The 18800-nt window shown below is 43.3% G+C and overlaps 1 protein-coding gene across 1 annotated transcript in view; it reads right to left on the bottom strand.

The window, feature by feature from the left end:
• Positions 1 to 17383, bottom strand: part of LOC113888174 (splicing factor, proline- and glutamine-rich-like) — a 32408-nt gene extending 15025 nt beyond the window's left edge. The window contains exons 1-5 of the mRNA XM_027535465.1: positions 17319 to 17383; positions 17147 to 17253; positions 16597 to 17094; positions 5763 to 5920; positions 5332 to 5423 (exon numbers count right to left, since the gene is read on the bottom strand). Coding sequence (XP_027391266.1) covers positions 5346 to 5423; positions 5763 to 5920; positions 16597 to 17094; positions 17147 to 17253; positions 17319 to 17383 — 906 coding nt within the window. The 3' untranslated portion in view covers positions 5332 to 5345. The remainder of the gene's footprint in view (positions 1 to 5331; positions 5424 to 5762; positions 5921 to 16596; positions 17095 to 17146; positions 17254 to 17318) is intronic.
• Between the last annotated feature and the right edge of the window lie 1417 nt (positions 17384 to 18800).

Raw genomic sequence — 18800 nt, 5'->3', positions numbered from 1 at the left:
TGCAGTCACCATCTGCAGTGATTCTGGAGCCCCAAAAAATAAAGTCTGACACTGTTTCCACTGTTTCCCTTTCTATCTGCCATGAAGTGATGGGACCAGATGCCGTGATCTTCGTTTTCTGAATGTTGAGCTTTAAGCCAACTTTTTCACTCTCCTCTTTCACTTTCATTAAGAGGCTTTTTAGCTCCTCTTCACTTTCTGCCATAAGGGTGGTGTCATCTGCATATCTGAGGTTATTGATATTTCTCCCAGCAATCTTGATTCCAGCTTGTGCTTCTTCCAGCCCAGCATTTCTGTGATGTACTCTGCATATAAGTTAAATAAGCATGGTGACAATATACAGCCTTGACGTACTCCTTTTCCTATTTGGAACGAGTCTGTTGTTCCATGTCCAGTTCTAACTGTTGCTTCCTGACCTGCATATAAGTTTCTCAAGAGGCAGATCAGGTGGTCTGGTATTCCCATCTCTTGAAGAATTTTTCACAGTTTATTGTGATCCACACAGTCAAAGGCTTTGGCATAGTCAATAAAGCAGAAATAGATGTTTTTCTGGAACTCTCTTGCTTTTTTGATGATCCAGCAGATGTTGGCAATTTGATCTCTGGTTCCTCTGCCTTTTCTTAAACCAGCTTGAACATCAGGAAGTTCATGGTTCACGTATTGCTGAAGCCTGGCTTGGAGAATTTTGAGCATTACTTTACTAGCATGTGAGATGAGTGCAATTGTGCGGTAGTTTGAGCATTCTTTGGCATTGCCTTTCTTTGGGATTGGAATGAAAACTGACCTTTTCCAGTCCTGTGGCCACTGCTGAGTTGTCCAAATTTGCTGGCATATTGAGTGCAACACTTTCACAGCATCATCTTTCAGGATTTGAAACAGCTCAACTGGAATTCCATCACCTCCACTAGCTTTGTTCATAGTGATGCTTTCTAAGGCCTGCTTGACTTCACATTCCAGGATGTCTGGTTCTAGGTGAGTGATCACACCATCGTGATTATCTGGGTCGTGAAGATCTTTTTTGTACAGTTCTTCTGTGTATTCTTGCCATCTCTTCTTAATATCTTCTGCTTCCGTTAGGTCCATACCATCTCTGTCCTTTATCGAGCCCATCTTTGCATGAAATGTTCCCTTGGTATCTCTAATTTTCTTGAAGAGATCTCTAGTCTTTCCTATTCTGTTGTTTTCCTCTATTTCTTTGCATTGATAGCTGAGGAAGGCTTTCTTATCTCTTCTTGTTATTCTTTGAAACTCTGCATTCAGATGCTTGTATCTTTGCTTTTCTCCTTTGCTTTTTGCTTCTCTTCTTTTCACAGCTATTTGTAAGGCCTCCTCAGACAGCCATTTTGCTTTTTTGCATTTCTTTTCCACGGGGATGGTCTTGATCCCTGTCTCCTGTACAATGTCACAAACCTCCAACCATAGTTCATCAGGCACTCTGTCTATCAGATCTAGTCCCTTAAATCTATTTCTCACTTCCACTGTATAATCATAAGGGATTTGATTTTATTTTCTTCAGTAAAATTAAAAGATATATACTTGAATTTGCTTGGCTTATTCGGAAAAGAGTGATCTTAATCTTAGTAAATAAAAAACTACTCACTGACTCATTTATTCATCAAACATTAACTGGATATATTTTCTTTAGAAAGCACTGTGATAACAGTGGAAATCTGAGGATAAGCAAGACATACTCCAGCCCAGAGAAAGGAAGAGGTTAGGAGAAGCAATAATATCAGGAAGAAAGTAAGATGTCCTCCATTACCTAAACAACAGTTGAAAAAAAGAGTAAGGAAGTAGGACTCCAGATGGGAGCAGTCAAGTGGAAATGCCCTGAGCTAGGGCAGTTTGGGGCTTTGGGAAAACTGCATTTCCTTCTAGGAGAGCTAATTATTAGTTAAGCTATGGGTGATGGCAGAGGCCAGACTCTTAGACTGCGTGTTATAGAGGTGAGAGAAAAGCATGTAATGGAAAATTGCTTAGTAGTTACTTTTGGATCAGGGATAAACCAGAGGGAAATCCCTATCTGGGGCAGGTATGAGAGGTACCCTGAACTCTTGTTCCAGGGCAGTGAATACAGTGCTTGAAGGTGTTCTATATATATATATCATCTGCAGTGATTTCTTGAGAATAGGGTGATACTCTCTTGAGGTGATACCCAGAAGCCACTAGGCTGGCATTCCTGTCCCTGGCCTAAGACAGTCGGAGCCAACTCTGTTAAGATCCCGTTAAAGATAGGTTATCTTGAGTTTGCATGCATACTAAGTCGTTTCAGTCGTGTCTGACTCCTTCTGACCCTATGGACTGCAGCCTGCCAGGCCCCTCTGTCCATGGGATTCTCCAGGCAAGAATACTGGAGTGGGTTGCCATGCCCTCCTCCAGGGGATCTTCATGACCCAGGGATCGAACCCAGGTCTCCCACATTGCAAGCAGATTCCACCCGTGTCTCTTACATCTCCTCCATTGGCAGGTAGGTTCTTTACCACTAGCCCCACCTGGGAAGCTTGAGTGTGAAAGTGTTAGCCCCTCAGTCGTGTTCAACTCTCTGTGGCCCCATGGACTATAACCTGCTAGGCTCCTCAGTCCATGAAATTCACCAGACAAGAATACCGGAGTGGGTAACCATTCCTTCTCCAGGGGATCTTCCAGACCCAGGGATCAAACCCAGGTTTCCCACATTGCAGGCAGATTCTTTAACGTCTGAGCCAGGAGGGAAGTCCATCCCATCTTGTGTGTAATTAGGCCAAATCTAAGCAAGGTCTAGACTTTGGTGGCAGTGAAATGAATGAAAATAGTATTTTGGATGGATGAGTAGCTGGGAGAGAAGGAAAGAATTTGACTTAAATTCTAGGAGCTTTGAGTTATATTAGCTGGGGCAATTTACTCATACCCCAAATTAATAATCCTCTAAAACTCAAAAATTTAGTGAGTTTTGTGAAGCTGCATTTTTGCCTGATTTGATTATCTGTATATTATTTGGGACACCCTGGATAGAAACAAAATCCCAGAAGAGAGGGTCGTAAGGTCTGGGGACAAAATAATACTAGAAATAATTGCCATTCATTAAAGACCTAATAAATGCCATTGTGCTAGATGTTTTTCTTATTTTCCATACATTCCAGCAGTCCTATAAGAGGGCTTATCAAAACCATTTTATAGAAGATGCATCCAAGGCTCATAGTGTTGGTAATTTCCCCAAGATTATATTGCTAGTAAGTGATAGGGCTGAGACTAGACTATGGTCTGAATTCATCTAGGGCCCATAACCTCCTAGCTTATGGCAGGTCTATCTTTTATTCCATTCTCTTCTGAGTACTGTGTAACCTCTCAGGTGACAAAAAGAAGGATCACGTGACAAGGTACTAAAAAAAAAAAAATGAAGAGAAAATGAGAATAAGACATAATTTGGGGATTGTCTGAGCTTTGTTTATCTAGGATCCTCTTGCTTAGAGACCTAGGATACCTTCATAGTTAACTCTACCCAGGTGCTGGCATTTGTGTCCAGTCCTAGCAATATCCTGAATTACAGCACACTTCCCCTTATCTTCCCCAGTGTGCCCTCTTGTCCAGTTCTGGAACCTAGTCTGCTGGACAGCTCCTCACTGTCTCCTCATCTGAAAGCTGTACCCTATTCCCAGTGGACGACCCAGCACCACCGCTGCCTTCCCCCTAACAGAGAACATTCCTACTCCCTGCAAAAGTACTCTGACTGTTTTCATCTTCACTCTGGAGCCCTGATAGCAACAGCCCCTTCAACTTTGAAATCCAGTTTGGAAAGTTCAAATAGACAGTGTAGATTATACTGATCTGTAGTGAGTTAAGTGACCCCCAAAAGATATGTATTTAAGATATAGATAGATAGATAGATATATCCAAGTCCTAATTTCCAGTATCTGTGTATGTGACCTTATTTGGAAATGGTCTTTGCAGATGTAATTATGTTAGGAATCTTGAGATTATCTTGGATTTAGGGTAGGCCATAAATACAATGAATGGTGCATAAGTAAGAAAAAGAAAGGGAGATATGACACACACAGAATCACAGAGAAGAAGGTGATATGAAGGTTGGAGGCAGAGATTGGAGTGATGCATTTATAATGCAAGAAATACCAAGGATTGCTGGTGATAACCAGAAGGCAGAAGAGGACCATGAGATGGAATTCTCATTAAGATTTACAGATAGACCTGGGAAGCTACTACATGTTCATTCCCCCAGGTGTATTTAACAGAATATCAAAGTGTTTTCCAAAGGTGCTTGTTAGTAGAGTGTGCTGCTGCTGCTGCTAAGTCGCTTCAGTCGTGTCCAACTCTGTGCGACCCCAGAGACGGCAGCCCACCCGTCCCTGTGATTCTCCAGGCAAGAACACTGGAGTGGGTTGCCATTTTCTTCTCCAATGCATGAAAGTGAAAAGTGAAAGTAAAGTCACGCAGTCATGTCCAACTCTTAGCAACCGCATCAATGCAGCCTACCAGGCTCCTCCGTCCATGGGATTTTCCAGGCAGGAGTACTGGAGTGGGGTGCCATTGACTTCTCCAAGTAGAGTGTGATTCCGAATAGAATCTACTGGCTATTGGAATATAACTCTGAAGTTAGATACACCATTTTTGAAACCACCATAATACTTGCAGTAGGACTTTAATGGGATGTCTTTTTGAAATTGACCACTGAACACATACATAGATGGATGTGCTTATCTAGCTGGTTAAAAACCAAAGCCTTCATCATAAATAATAGATAAGGAAAGACCATAGAAATCTCTGTGTAATCAAATGTCTACAGAGGCTAAATTCTTAAAATCTCTGTAGTCCTTCTGGGCAATGAAAATGGTTCCTTAGCAGACATGCTAGCTCTGTTAAAAACAAACAAAAAAATCTTTATAGTGAACTGTATAACTGTATGTTTATGTTGCCCACAAATTCATATATTGAAAACATAACCCCCATTGTGGTAGTATTAGGAAGTGGAGCATTTGGCAGGTAATTAGGTTTTGATGAGGTCATGATGGTGGAACCTCTATGATGAGAGTAGTGCCTTTATAAGAAGAGAAAAATAGGCTAGAGATTTCTCTTGGCCATGTAACAATAGAATAAGAAGATAACTGTCTTCAAGTCAAAAAGAAGGTCCTCTCCAGACACCAAGTCCATCAGCAGCCTGATCTTGGACTTCACGGACCCCCAGAAGATACATACATTTCTGTTGTTTAAACCACTAAGTTGATAGTATGTTATTTAGTCAGCCTGAGCTGACTAAAACAACCATCCTTCTACTGCCCCTTGTCTGTGTACCTGTTGTACAGGAAAGTCCTGGTTTGCAGCATGCCAAAAGACACCTACCTGTACAGGAATGTTCAGTCATGTAGAACGTAGCAGAGGCTCATAAAAGATTCTGGCCACGTATCACAAGGAAGGAGAAAATTCTCAGTATGCTGAAATTAGAAACATTATTGCAAAGAGTAGTGAACTAAAGTGTTATTGGGTGAAGAAGGGTGAGTTCTCCCTGCCGAGATTATAGAATCCTTTGACAACTAGGTGTGGTCTTATATTAGAAAGCACCTGTCAGATAGTAGGTTCCTGAAAAGTTGGTGAATCTTAAGGTAAATTGGGTTTTCTCAGAAACTGCCTTCAAGAAATGAAGAGAACTGTTATAACAAATTACAATCTCTGCTTTTTATTGAGCACCTACTAGGTGACAGCTCATGGGAGAGAGAGTATTCGAAGGCTTATGGAATAGACTACAAGAACTCATCCACATTTTGCTTCCTCACCTTCTGGGTGCTCCACTGGTAGTTAGGTAGGAGCCAGTATGCCCTTTCCATGCTTCCTCTGCCATTCAGCAGCAAACATGGAGACCCGCATGTTGGAATAGTGGTGCTACAAGATGGAAGCAGCCTGTAGCCTTGAGTCACCTGAAAGCAGAAAGTCCCTGCCAACCCAAATCAGAGTTTATGTGAACAACAATAACAATTGTGTTAAGTCACTCATATGTCAGGTTTTGTCTACTGCGTCAGCAAGCAGTTAATTTACTGATTAACACACAGCACCTATTTCTGATTTTAGGCCTACCTAAATATTTTACTTAGAAAGCTGCTGCTAAGTCGCTTCAGTCGTGTCTGACTCTGTGCAACCCCATAGACAGCAGCCAACCAGGCTCCCCTGTCCCTGGGATTCTCCAGGCAAGAACAATGGAGTGGGTTGCCAGTTCCTTCTCCAATGCATGAAAGTGAAAGTGAAGTTGCTCAGTCTTGTCCGACTCTTAGCGACCCCATGGACTGCAGCCCAACAGGCTCCTCCGTCCATGGGATTTTCCAGGCAAGAGTACTGGAGTGGGGTGCCATTGCCTTCTCCATACTTAGAAAGCTAGTAGTTCATATATTCTTGTAAAAAAATTCTAAAAACAAAAATCAATCACAATTTTCCCCTTTACAAAGTTCATTCAAAATCCATACCCCTTCTCAGTTGTTGTTCAGTCACCAAGTTGTGTCTGACTCTTGGAGACCCCATGACTGCAGCACACCAGGCTCCCCTGTCCCTCACCATCTCCCGGAGTTTGCCCAAGTTCATGTCCATTGAATTGGTGATGCCATCCAACCATCTCATCCTCTGTCACCCTCTTCTCCTTATACCTTCAATCTTTCCCAGCATCAGGGTCTTTTCCAATGAATCAGCTGTTTGCATCAGGTGGCCAAAGTATTGGAGCTTCAGCTTCAGCATCAGTCCTTCCAATGAATAATCAGGACTGATTTCCTTTAGGACTGACTGGTTTGATCTCCTTGCTGTCCAAAGGACTCTCAAGAGTCTTTTCCAGAACCACAGTTCAAAAGCATCAATTCTTCAGTGCTCAGCCTTCTTTACGGTCCAACTCTCACATCCATACATGACTACTGGAAAAATCATAGCTTTGACTATATGAACCTTTGTTGGCTAAGTGATATCTTTGTTTTTTAACACACTGTCTGGGTTTGTCATAGCTTTCCTGCCAAGAAGCAATCATCTTCTAATTTCATGGCTTCAGTCACCATCTGCAGTGCTTTTAGAGCCCAAGAAGAGGAAATCTGTCACTGCTTCCACATTTTCCCCTTCTATTTGCCATGAAGTGATAGGACTGAATGCCATGATCTTACTTTTTTTAATATTGAGATTTAAACCATTTTTTTTTCACTTTCCTCCTTCACCCTCATCAGGAGGCTCTTTAGTTCCTCTTCACTTTCTGCCATTAGAATGGTATCATCTGCATATCTGAGGTCATCTGCATATCTGAGGTTTCTGCTATTTCTCCCCACAGTCTTGATTCCAGCTTGTAACTCTTCCAGCCAGGCACTTTGCATGATGTGCTTCGTGTATAAGTTAAACAAACAGGGTGACAATAAACAAACTTGTTGTACTCCTTTTTCAATCCTGAACCAGTCAGTTGCTCCAGACAGAGTTCTAACTGTTGCTTCTTGACCCACATATAGGTTTCTCAGGAGACAGGCAAGATGGTCTGGCATTCCCATCTCTTTAAGAGTTTTCCACAGTTTGTTATGATCCACACAGTCAAAAGGCTTGAACATAGTTCATGAAACAAGAGTTAGATGTTTTTCCGGAATTCTCTTGCTTTCTTTATGATCCAATGAAATTTTGCAATTTGGTCTCTGGTTCCCCTGCCTTTTCTAAGCCCAGCTTGAACATCTGCAAGTTCACATAATGCTGAAGCCTAGCCTGGAGGATTTTGAGCATAACCTTACTAGCATGGGAGATGAGTGCAATTGTCCAGTGGTTTGAACATTCTTTAGTACTGCCCTTTTTGGGAATTGGGATGAGCGTTGACCTTTTCCAGTCCTGTGGCCACTGCTGGGTTTTCTAAATTTGCTGACCTATTGAGTGCAGCACTATAACAGCATCATCCTCAGAGGTAACTACAATTAAAAATCTGCTGTGTATTATTTTAAAGGTTATTCTATGTTGTTCCATAAATACATGTATTAAAAAATATATTGTTTTTCTTTTAACATACTTGGTAATTATGTATATATTAACCTTCCACTTACCTTTGCCATTTAATAAAAAAATGCAAGTTCTTTCCTAGACAAAGACCAGGAAAAGTTTGGCCTAAGAAGAGAAAATCTTTTAGCAATACTTGCCTCATGCTAGCCAAACACTAACAGACAAACTACAACATCCACACACCATCGGCACACTAAAAGGTTATTAGGAAGGAGTGGGGAACTGATCTTACATTTCTAAGGCTGAAGGTGGTAGTGCCAGAATTCTCCTAGCAGGGTAATAATGTTGGCAAGGCTTAGCAAGGTATTGGCCTTCATATTCCCTGCCTGGCAGAAACACACAACATCCTTATTCCCCTCCAAGGTGGTGTGTGTGTGTTGGGGGCAGAACAGAAAGCTGGTCTTCCAAGTCTTCCAGATGGCACAGTAGGAGGTGCTCTGACTCCCCCTCAAAGATAATGTGATCAGGATCCAGCCTCTTTCCCCTCATAACATTGGGCCATGCAGAGCTATGACATAGCTCTGAAGCAGAGCTATATGGCATACCTCCTCTCCACTTTCCTAGTATCACAGTGACACTGGGCCAGTGGTGAGCTAACAATCTACCCTGCCCTATAGGTTAGGTACCAAGAACTAAAAAGATCTCAAACGGATGAGAAAGGCAATGCACAGAGGCTAAGAAGAGGATAATAGAAGCAGTCTGAGTCATCCCTCTTTCCCACTCATACTGGTGAGTAACCATGTTACTTGGCAGAAAGACAAGTTTACATTGTGGCTGGGAGGTACCCAGGAAGTATGAGTTAGTTCTTTATGTTTGCCAGGACAGTGTCACTTCAGTCAAAGAGGGAGCTGAGCTTCCACTCTGTCTATAATAATGCTATGTGAGTCAGCACCTTGCTTTTGCTGAGAAGATGTTGGTGGGGACCAGAGGAAAGTTGAACGTGGACCCATCATGTATCTCAACAGGGGAACTGTCTGCTAAAAAGGAAAAAAAAAAAAAAAAAAGGAATAGGATCTAGAATTCATAATATAATGTCCAAAATGTGCAGGATACAATTGAAAAACAGCTTTCATACCCAGAATCAAGTAAAGCACAATTTGAGAGAGCAAAGACAATCAGCTGATGCCAACACTAAGGTGAATAAAATGTTGGAATTATCTAAAAAGAATTTAAAGCAGCCATTAGAAAGCAGGTTCAACAAGTAACTACAAATTCTCTATAAAGAAAAGAAAAAGAAAAAATTGTCAAAAATGAGATAGAAATTATAAAAAAATAAACAGAAGATATAAAAGTGAAAAATACTGTAGCTGATATAAAAATCTTGTTGGATGGGCTCAATAGTAGACTGGAGATGACAGAGGATAGAGTCAGTGAACTTGAAAAGAGAACAATAGAAATTACTGATCTGAAAAGTAGAGGGAAAATACTCTGACCTTATCTAATCATCAAAATCTAGTCTGAAGACTTTTACTTTGGAAAACATGGAATATATATGTATTTTCTTATTATTCCTGCTGTGAACAACTAAAAATCCTAGACATTATATTCAAAACAAATATAAAAGGACTCTGAAAGGTGAAAAGAATCAACCAGACTTGCTAAGGGCCTAGGAGTCTGAGGAATGGCAAAGAGGTGAGTTCCCTGAGTTTCTTCTTGCTTCGTAAGTCCCAGTCGTGGAGCTGAAGAAACCAGCAACCAGGAAATGCCAATAGATGCAGACAAAAAGAAAAGTCCCGGCAAAATCCTGCTTTCTCTAGCCTAAGGACAAAGAAAGGGGCAGCTTAGTAGGACAGAAACCTTTTAGACAGTAACTGCTCTATTCCAGCCAAACGCGGCACAAGTAACTGTGGTGTCATCCCTGCACACAACAGCCAAGGCTGAGTGGGGAGCATAGCCTTCTATCTTCACAGGCCTGTAACAAAGCAGCCCCAACTCCCTTGCCAGGGTGATGTCAGAGAAGGGCTAAAGGAAACTGGGGACTGTCATCACCACTGGACAGCAAGAGACCACTTATGGGCCTGGAATTTTACCCCATTCAGGGTAGAGAATCTGAGGGAAACTCCAATGCTCAGATGTCAATGGAAGCCAAATTGGGAATCTGAACTTGTTACCTGTCAGTAACAAGGTGGTGTCACTCCTCCTTCCTGTGCCAGAGTCAGAGAAAGCCAGATAAAACAAAACTTTAAACAAGATTCAGGGTCTCATAACACACAAAATGTCCAAGTTTCAACTGAAAATCATCATACCAAGAACTAAAAAGATCTCAAACTGAATGAGAAACGCAATGCACGGAGGCTAACAACTAGGTAGTACAAATGTTAGAACTCTCTGCTGCTGCTAAGTCGCTTCAGTCGTGTCCGACTCTGTGCGACCCCAGAGACGGCAGCCCACCAAGCTTCCCAGTCCCTGGGATTCTCCAGGCAAGAACACTGGAGTGGGTTGCCATTTCCTTCTCAAATGCATGAAAGTGAAAAGTGAAAGTGAAGTTGCTCAGTCGTGTCCGACTCTAGCGATCCCATGGACTGTAGCCCACCAGGCTCCTCCGTCCATGGGATTTTCCAGGCAAGAGTACTGGAGTGGGGTGCCATTGCCTTCTTCGTAGAACTATCTAATAGACTTCAAAGCAGTCATCATAAAAATGTTTCAGTGAGCAATTATGGACATGATTAAAACAAATGAAAAAATATCTGCAGAAAAGATATATAAAGTTTTAGCAAAGAAATAGATGATATAAAAAAGACTCAAAATCAGGGGACAATTTAGATATTCTAGATTAGTTAACGGAGAAGGCAATGGCAACCAACTCCAGTACTCTTGTCTGGAAAATCCCATGGACAGAGGAGCCTGGTGGGCTGCAGTCTATGGTATCGCTGAGGCTCGGACATGACTGAGCGACTTCACTTTCACTTTTCACTTTCATGCATTGGAGAAGGAAATGGCAACCCACTCCAGTGTTCTTGCCTGGAGAATCCCAGGGACTGGGGAGCCTAGTGGGCTGCCGTCTCTGGGGTCGCACATAGTCAGACATGACTGAAGTGACTTAACAGCAGCAGCAGATTAGTTAAACAAACTGCCATATATCTGTACCATGGAACACTACAAAGCAATATAAAAGAATGAACTATTGATAAACAAGAACTTGGATAGTTCATGGGGTCACAAAGAATCAGACATGATTGAGCAACTAAACTGAACTGAACTGAAAGGAGCAGAATTATTTAAGAATCATACATAGGATTTATATCATGAAGTGGCAAAGATCAAGCTGGTTTCTATAAAAGTCAATTCATGGAAATAGAGAAAAATAGAATCTATTCTAAGCAAGAATCCCCTTTCTGGAATGCCCTGGTGGTCCACTGGTTAGGACTCCACACTTTCACTGATGAAGACCCAGGTTCAATCCCTAATTGGGAAACTAAACTAAAATCCTACAACCTGTGCATTTTGGCCCAAAACAAAACAAAAACAGCCTTCTCCCAAAAGACTCCTTTTCCCAATAATTGCACCAAGAAGCCAAACACTTTCCATTATGGAGAGTGCACTCTTCCCTGAACAGCAGCAGTAGCAGAAGTGGTTTGTGTTCCTTGATGAACACAACCTTTCCTTTAGCTTTCCTCCAAGTATCTATCCCTTTTCCTCAATTCACTGATGTGGACAAATGATGTTTTCACAATCTTATATAAATTGCTCTGCCAATGTAGCTTCCAATCCAGTCCTTTAGGATCCACTTGTGACTAGAGTGCCATCTCTAAATCTCTCCTAGATGAAAATTGTGAAACTGTCATTATTCTTGAGAAAGCATACTAGGCCTCAGTCCAGTTCAGACACTGAGCCAAAGTTAACTTCACTCTTAACTCTGCCCCTAGACCCAGTTTTCTACCCATATCAGAATTACTGGGAACAAAAAGGATGATATTCCTGTCGCCAAAGCTCCTGAAATACCTAAAGCTAAACTTTCATATATGTTTCAAAGAAGAATTTTAAAAGTGTCCCTGAGGGGCATGCCAGAAATGGTATGTTTAGCCATGGGTCACATAATTATTGCCTAATTAATTTAAGGTTGGGCCACAGTTCTTGTAACCATCTCCAACAAAAAGGAAGCTCCCAAGGCAGTTGGGAGGAGCATCTGGAACAATGAGGTTAATGACAGAAACTTCTGGGGAAGCCATCTATCATGGCAGGAAAGTCCAAAACACAATGCTTCAGGGGCCGGATTTATGTTAACAACACAAATCACACAGTTGTAACCAACTCTCCAAACATGTTAGAGAGGGTAAAGTGAAGCTCCTCAGAGGACTACTAAGGTAGTGGTTTGAAGATAATATATGACCATGACAAAAAAACTCAGGAGTCTCCTGGAGAAAACAACCATCAGTTCAGGGCCACAGCAAAGATATAAATATTTTATATCATGCTGTGTCTAAAAAAATTTTCTTGGATTTGCAGCAACCAGCACCCCTTCTTATGTAACTTCCTCCAAATAAATGTTCAGAAATTTTATAAATGGCTGAGGCATTCGAAACAGACAGCAAGAGAAACTGAAAGCCAGGACCCCATGAACACCCCCACATGAGGCAAAAGGTGGTCTAAATCTTTCATTTTTACCTATGCAAAACTGCCTGTGATGATGTTGCTGCTGCTAAGTCACTTCAGTCGTGTCCAACTATGTGCAACCCCAGAGACAGCAGCCCGCCAGGCTCCCCAGTCCCTGGGATTCTCCAGGCAAGAACACTGGAGTGGGTTGCCATTTCCTTCTCCAATGCATGAAAGTGAAAAGTGAAAGTGAAGTCGCTTAGTCATGTCCAACCCTCAGCGACCCCATGGACTGCAGCCTACCAGACTCCTCCATCCATGGGATTTTCCAGGCAAGAATACTGGAGTGGGGTACCATCACCTTCTGCAGTGAGATGTTAGAGAGTACCAAAAAATAAAAACAATTTAAACCAAAAGAACGGAGAAGGCAATGGCATCCCACTCCAGTACTTTTGCTTAGAGAATCCCATGGACGGAGGAGCCTGGTAGGCTGCAGTCCATGAAGTCGCTAGAGTCAGACACGACTGAGCGACTTCACTTTCACTTTTCACTTTCATGCATTGGAGAAGGAAACGGCAACCCACTCCATTGTTCTTGCCTGGAGAATCCTAGGGATGGGGAAGCCTGGTGGGCTGCCATCTATGGGGTCCCACAGAGTTGGATAGGACTGAAGCAACACAGCAGCAGCAGCAGCAAACCAAAAGAAAAAGAAGGAGAAACAAAAATTGTAAAAACATCATCTTGAAACAATCACTGGATTTGCCTTTCTCTTCCTGTGGAAGCAGTCCATGGGGTTGCAGAGTTGGACACTACTGTGCAACTGATACTTTCACTTTTCCTGTGGAAAAGAGTTCCGAGTCAAGAATCTCTTTTACAGATCTAACAGCTCATTTGTTGTCACTAAATTGCAGTTTTTGAAAAGAACCATCTTTTCTTGGTACCAAGACACAGCAATGTGGAAGTCCCAAATGACAATGACCCTATCCTATTAGTAGACCAAAAAAAAAAAAAAATGATTTAAACTTTCATTTCAGGCAAGAATCTCTCTAAATTGAAAATCAGTTCTAGATACTAAGGAGGGCCTAGGCATAAAACAACGTTTTAGAGTAGCTGTAAATTAAATTATTTTTAATGCCTCTTTCTTACACATTTACTGAGCTGCTGCTGCTGCTAAGTCACTTCAGTCGTGTCTGACTCTGTGCGACCCCATAGACAGCAGCCCACCAGGCTCCCCTGTCCCTGGGATTCTCCAGGCAAGAACACTGGAGTGGGTTGCCATTTCCTTCTCCAATAAATGAAAGTGAAAAGTGAAAGTGAAGTCACTCAGTCATGTCCAACTCTTAGTGACTCCATGGACTGCAGCCCACCAGGCTCCTCCATCCATGGGATTTTCCAGGCAAGAGTACTGGAGTGGGGTGCCATTGCCTTCTCCGATTTACTGAGCACCTACCATGAATTAGGCACTAATCATAGCTAAATGTACAGTTACAATTCACAAAAAAAGATGTATAGTCACAAAAAATGTACAGGCATTAAATTTTACAATTCATACCATTAAAGGGTTCACTGTAGAGTAGAAGAGGCAGATATATAAATTAGTTCTCATAGTACACTGAGAGAGTTGTTATTGACTGAAGAAACATAGTGTTATGGGCACAGAAGAGCTAATGTTTGGAGCACTGGGTCACAGAAGAAATGATGCTGTTGCAGAATCTTGACAAATGATTATAAGTTGGACAAGAGAAGTGAGGACATTCTAGACAAAGAAAATAGTAGATTTGTAAAGGGCACAAAAGTCTGAAATAAAATAATGTGTTCAGGAAAAATAACATGGTTTTTCTGGTAGGATGCATAAAATACATAAGAGGAAGGAGCATAAGATTTTTTAAAAGAGAAGACAGTGTAAGGTAGAGCATATTGATGAAGCAAGAGTCAGGCATTCTCAATAGTTCTACTTCTGAGCCCTCACAAGAATAGCTCTTAACAGTCCATTCACTGGCAAGGAAGACTTTTTCTAGCATGCACCTCTAGACTCTTCCATCCTCTGCCCCATTACTCAGTTACAAAGCCGCCTCATTTTTTTTTTTTTTTTTGTTACAGCAGCAATAGCACTTCCAGTACCAATTTTCTATCTTAGTCTGTTCTGTCTGCTATAATAAAATACCACAGACTGGATGGCTTTAAACAACAGAAATTCATCTCTCAAAGTTCTTCTGGAAGCTAGAAGTCTGAGATCAGGTTTCAACAGAATGCCCTTTTCTAAGTTACAGACTTCTCATATCCTCATAAGCTGAAAAAGGGCAAGGAGGCTCTCTTGGGTCTCTTTTATAAGATCATTAATTTCATTCATGAGGGCTCTACTCTTAAAAACTCATCATCTCCAAAAGGCCTCACCTACTAATACCATCACATTAGGCATCAAAATTTCAACATGTGAATTTTGGGAGGATGCAGACATTCAGACCATAACACCCTATTTACAGTATGGAGAACATCTGGAGGGTGGCAGGAGTAAAAATGGGGAGTTTTCAAGGAAATATTTAAACAGTAAAGGGATACAGTATAATAGTTCATAAGAATCTGAACTAAAGTAGTAGTGGGAATGGAAGAGTTGAAATATTAGACTATACTCACCAACACTTAGTTTGGTCACCATATTAATTTCAGTCATTCAGCAAGTATGTAATGGCACATCATTGTAGTTTTTATCTGCCTATTCCAAGTTATTATGTTGGGAATCTTTTCATGTGCTTATTGTCCATTCACATAAACTATTTGCTGAATGTCTGTTAATTTTTTTTTTTTTACTTTTTATTGCATTGTTTTCTTGAGTTTTGAGAATTTTCTATATACACTGGATACAAGCCCTCCATTGAACACATGGTTTTCTAATATTTTCTCTTATCCTTTCATTATCTTAACAATATTTTGGAGAGAAGTTTTGTTCTTATTGAAGCCAACCCTATCCATTTTTAAAAAATTGATTTGGTGTTTTGGTATTATATCTAACAAACTGTTGTCTGGCTTGCCGTGTGCGCTAAGTCGCTTCAGTTGTGTTCGACTCTTTGAGAACCTGTGGACGGTAGCCCACCAGGCTCCTCTGTTCATAGGATTCTCCAGGCAAGAATACTGGAGTGAGTTGCCATGCCCTCCTCCAGGGGATCTTCCCAACCCAGTAATTAAACCTGCGTCTCTTATGTCTCCTGTATTGGCAGGCCAGTTCTTTACCACTAGTGCCACCTGGGGAGCCAATAGTCTGGCCTAGGACCTCCCCCCCCCCCACCCCCCCAGCCCAAATTTCTCTTTCATGCTTCGTTTTAGAAGTTTCATACTTTCAAGGTTTACATTTAGGTCAGTGTTTCATTTTGAATTAAATTTTGTATTGGCAGATTCATGTTGAACTCCGGGAGTTGGTGATGGACAGGGAGGCCTGGAGTGCTGCGATTCATGGGTCGCAAAGAGTCAGACAGGACTGAGCGACTGAACTGAACTGAACTGAAGGCAAAACAATACAATATTGTAAAGTAATTAACCTCCAATTAAAATAAATAAATTTATATTTAAAAATATCCAGAAATAAAGACTTATAGGATAAAAAAATTTTTGTATATGGTATTTTCTACTTTCTTTTCTGGACTCCGTATTTTCTTCCATTGGAGGATTTGTCTATCCTGATGCCAATTTGTTAGGTAACAGCGCAGTGGCCTCGCCCGCCGGCTCGCGAGCTTCCTCCACCCGTGCGGCGCGGGATGGGACGGAGGGAGGGAGACATCCGGAGGCCAGTCCCTCCGCGCGGAGACAGGGTATTCCCGACGGCCGGCTGTCGGGTCCGGTGGTCTTTCCGGTAGGGGAAGGAGAGCGAGAAGGTGGAGGGCGGCGTGAAAAGGGTCTTCGGGCGGGAAGGCGGCTCCTCGCCTCCCGTTTCCCCCGCCCCGTCGCCCTCTCCGCGCCTCCTCCCACCCCGTCCCCGCCACTCGACCCGCACCCCCCGCCCTCCGCAACGCCTGGCCTGCCCAGGTGGACCCCGGCCCCGGGATGTCGTCTCCGGTGGCGTCTCTCTTCCGCCCGACCTCGGCTACATACCTCGAGGCTGGGGGGCCGAGGTTCCCCCGGCTACACACCTTCGCCTCTGGCGGTGGCCAGGACTGTCCCCGGTCGTGACGGCACAGTCCGGAGCGTCCGGTGCATCTCGCAGGCTGCGCGGCGGGGCCGCTCGCCTGCCGGTCGCCGCCGGCCCTGGACCAGTCTTCCCGGCCGGTCGTCGCTTGTCCTTTGCTCTGCTCTCCGCCAGGTCGCCAGGCGCCTCTCCCCGCCCTCCGAGCCTGGGGAGTGCCCTCCGACCGGCCGGCCGGCTCTCTCGCGCCCTTCCTCTGTCGTGCTCCTGCCCGACTGCGCCACGCTTCCCGTCGGAGCGTCCCTCTGCCCTCGGTGGCAGGGGAAAGGGTGCCTGGGACGTGGGTGCGGGGACGGGCCACGGCTGTGGGGGAAGAGGAGGGTGCCGTCTGGGCGCGCGGTGGGGTTCTGCTCCTTTTCGGGGTTGAAATGGGGGTGGGGGGGGGTCGTCGGGGCTGGTGGCGGCGGCTGTAGGGACTCCAGGCGGCTGTTGGCCAGGGCCGGGCAGGCCCCGCGTCACGGGCTGGTAGCGCCCGAGGCCCGCGGGCGGAGGCGGTGGTCAGGGTCTGGGCCGCGGGCCCGTGGGGCACCACGCCCCGCCTCGCCCACCTCCCCCTTTCCAGGTACCTAGCGCGTCCTGGCGCGGAGGTTTCAAGACCCCTGGGTGGGGGCGGGGGGCGTCGCCCGTCTACCTTGGGGTCTGGGAGGTCGGGCTCTCCCTCCGGTCTCCCCCGGACTGCACCGCCCCCAGGGGCATGGTCACCCCTGCCGCGGCCGTAGGGAGTTTTTTCTTTTGGGGGGCGTTTCCCGAGTGGCGCTAGCGGTAGAGAACCCGCCTGCCAATGCAGGAGACCTAAGAGACACTGGTTTGATCCTTGGATCCGGAAGATCCCCTGGAGGAGGGCATGGCAACCCCCTGGAGTATTCTTGCCTGGAGAATTCCCATGGACAGAGGAGCCTGGTGGGCTTCAGTCCATGGGGTCGCAGAGTATGACACAACTGAAGTGACTTAGCACCCAGGCATATGCCAATGCCATGCTTTATTGCTTAATGTAATTTTGTAATAAATCTTAATATCAGGAAATATTTTGCAACTGTATTCTTCTCTTTTAAAGTTATTTTGATTGGCTACTCTAAATCCTTTGCATTTCCACATGAATTTTATAGTCAGTCAGGAGCTACAAAATTTTTACTGGGAGTTTGGGTTTGAATTGAATCTATAGATTAAGTTAGGAAGAATCAACATCTTAACAATATTGAGTCTTCCAACCCCATGAATATGAACTATATTTCTACTTATGGGGTTTGCTTTTAAATTTCTTTCACCAGTGCTTTGTATATTACTACATACAGATCTTGCCTGATTTTGTAGATTTACATATAAACACTTTACTTTTGGGTGGTACTGTAAATGACATTTTTTTAATTTAAAAATTTAATTTCCAGTTTCATTGCTTGTATATAGAAATGCCATGACTTTCCTATATTGTCTTTGCACTAATTTGTATCCCACAATTTTGCCCAAGTATACTGGAGTGGGTAGCCTATCCCTTCTCCAGCCGATCTTCCCAACCGGGGAATTGAACCCTGGTCTCCTGCATTGCAGGTGGATTCTTTACCCACTGAGCTATCAGGGAAGCCACAACTTTGCTAAACTCACTTAGTTCTAGATATATTTTTTCAATTTCCTTGGGATTTTCTGTATAGACAATCAGATTATCTGTGAATAGAGATAGTTTAAATAATTCCTTTCCACCATGTTATGTATTTTATTTCTCTTGCCTGATTGCACTGGCTAGGTCTTACTTTTATTTTTAAGTAAAAATATTAATATTCAGAGTTGTAGGATTAATTTTCAACAATACATTGGCAAGGTTTCTAGATATTACTGAATGATATGAGACTGATTATTGAAAGGGACTCCAACATTTCTTGGAGGGGGTTCCATTGTTGGTTAAGGAACCAGGGTAAATTTGTTGATGTTTCTTAGTGAGACAAGAGTCAATAGTAAAGTCAGCTCTCTGGGTCAGAGAGGAAACTGCCGAATTTTGGGGGAGGTGATATGGTACAGATGTAATATTGCACTTCTAAATGCGTAGGTGATATTGCAAGGCACCCGTTTTCTCATTTGGTGCTTAGGATAGCTTACGGATGTTGGAATTACTAAATTCTTT

This window comes from Bos indicus x Bos taurus, chromosome X (assembly GCF_003369695.1).
Source record: "Bos indicus x Bos taurus breed Angus x Brahman F1 hybrid chromosome X, Bos_hybrid_MaternalHap_v2.0, whole genome shotgun sequence".
Lineage (NCBI taxonomy): Eukaryota > Metazoa > Chordata > Mammalia > Artiodactyla > Bovidae > Bos > Bos indicus x Bos taurus.
The sequence above is the reverse complement of the archived record's forward strand: the minus strand, read 5'-3'. Positions and strand labels throughout refer to the sequence as shown.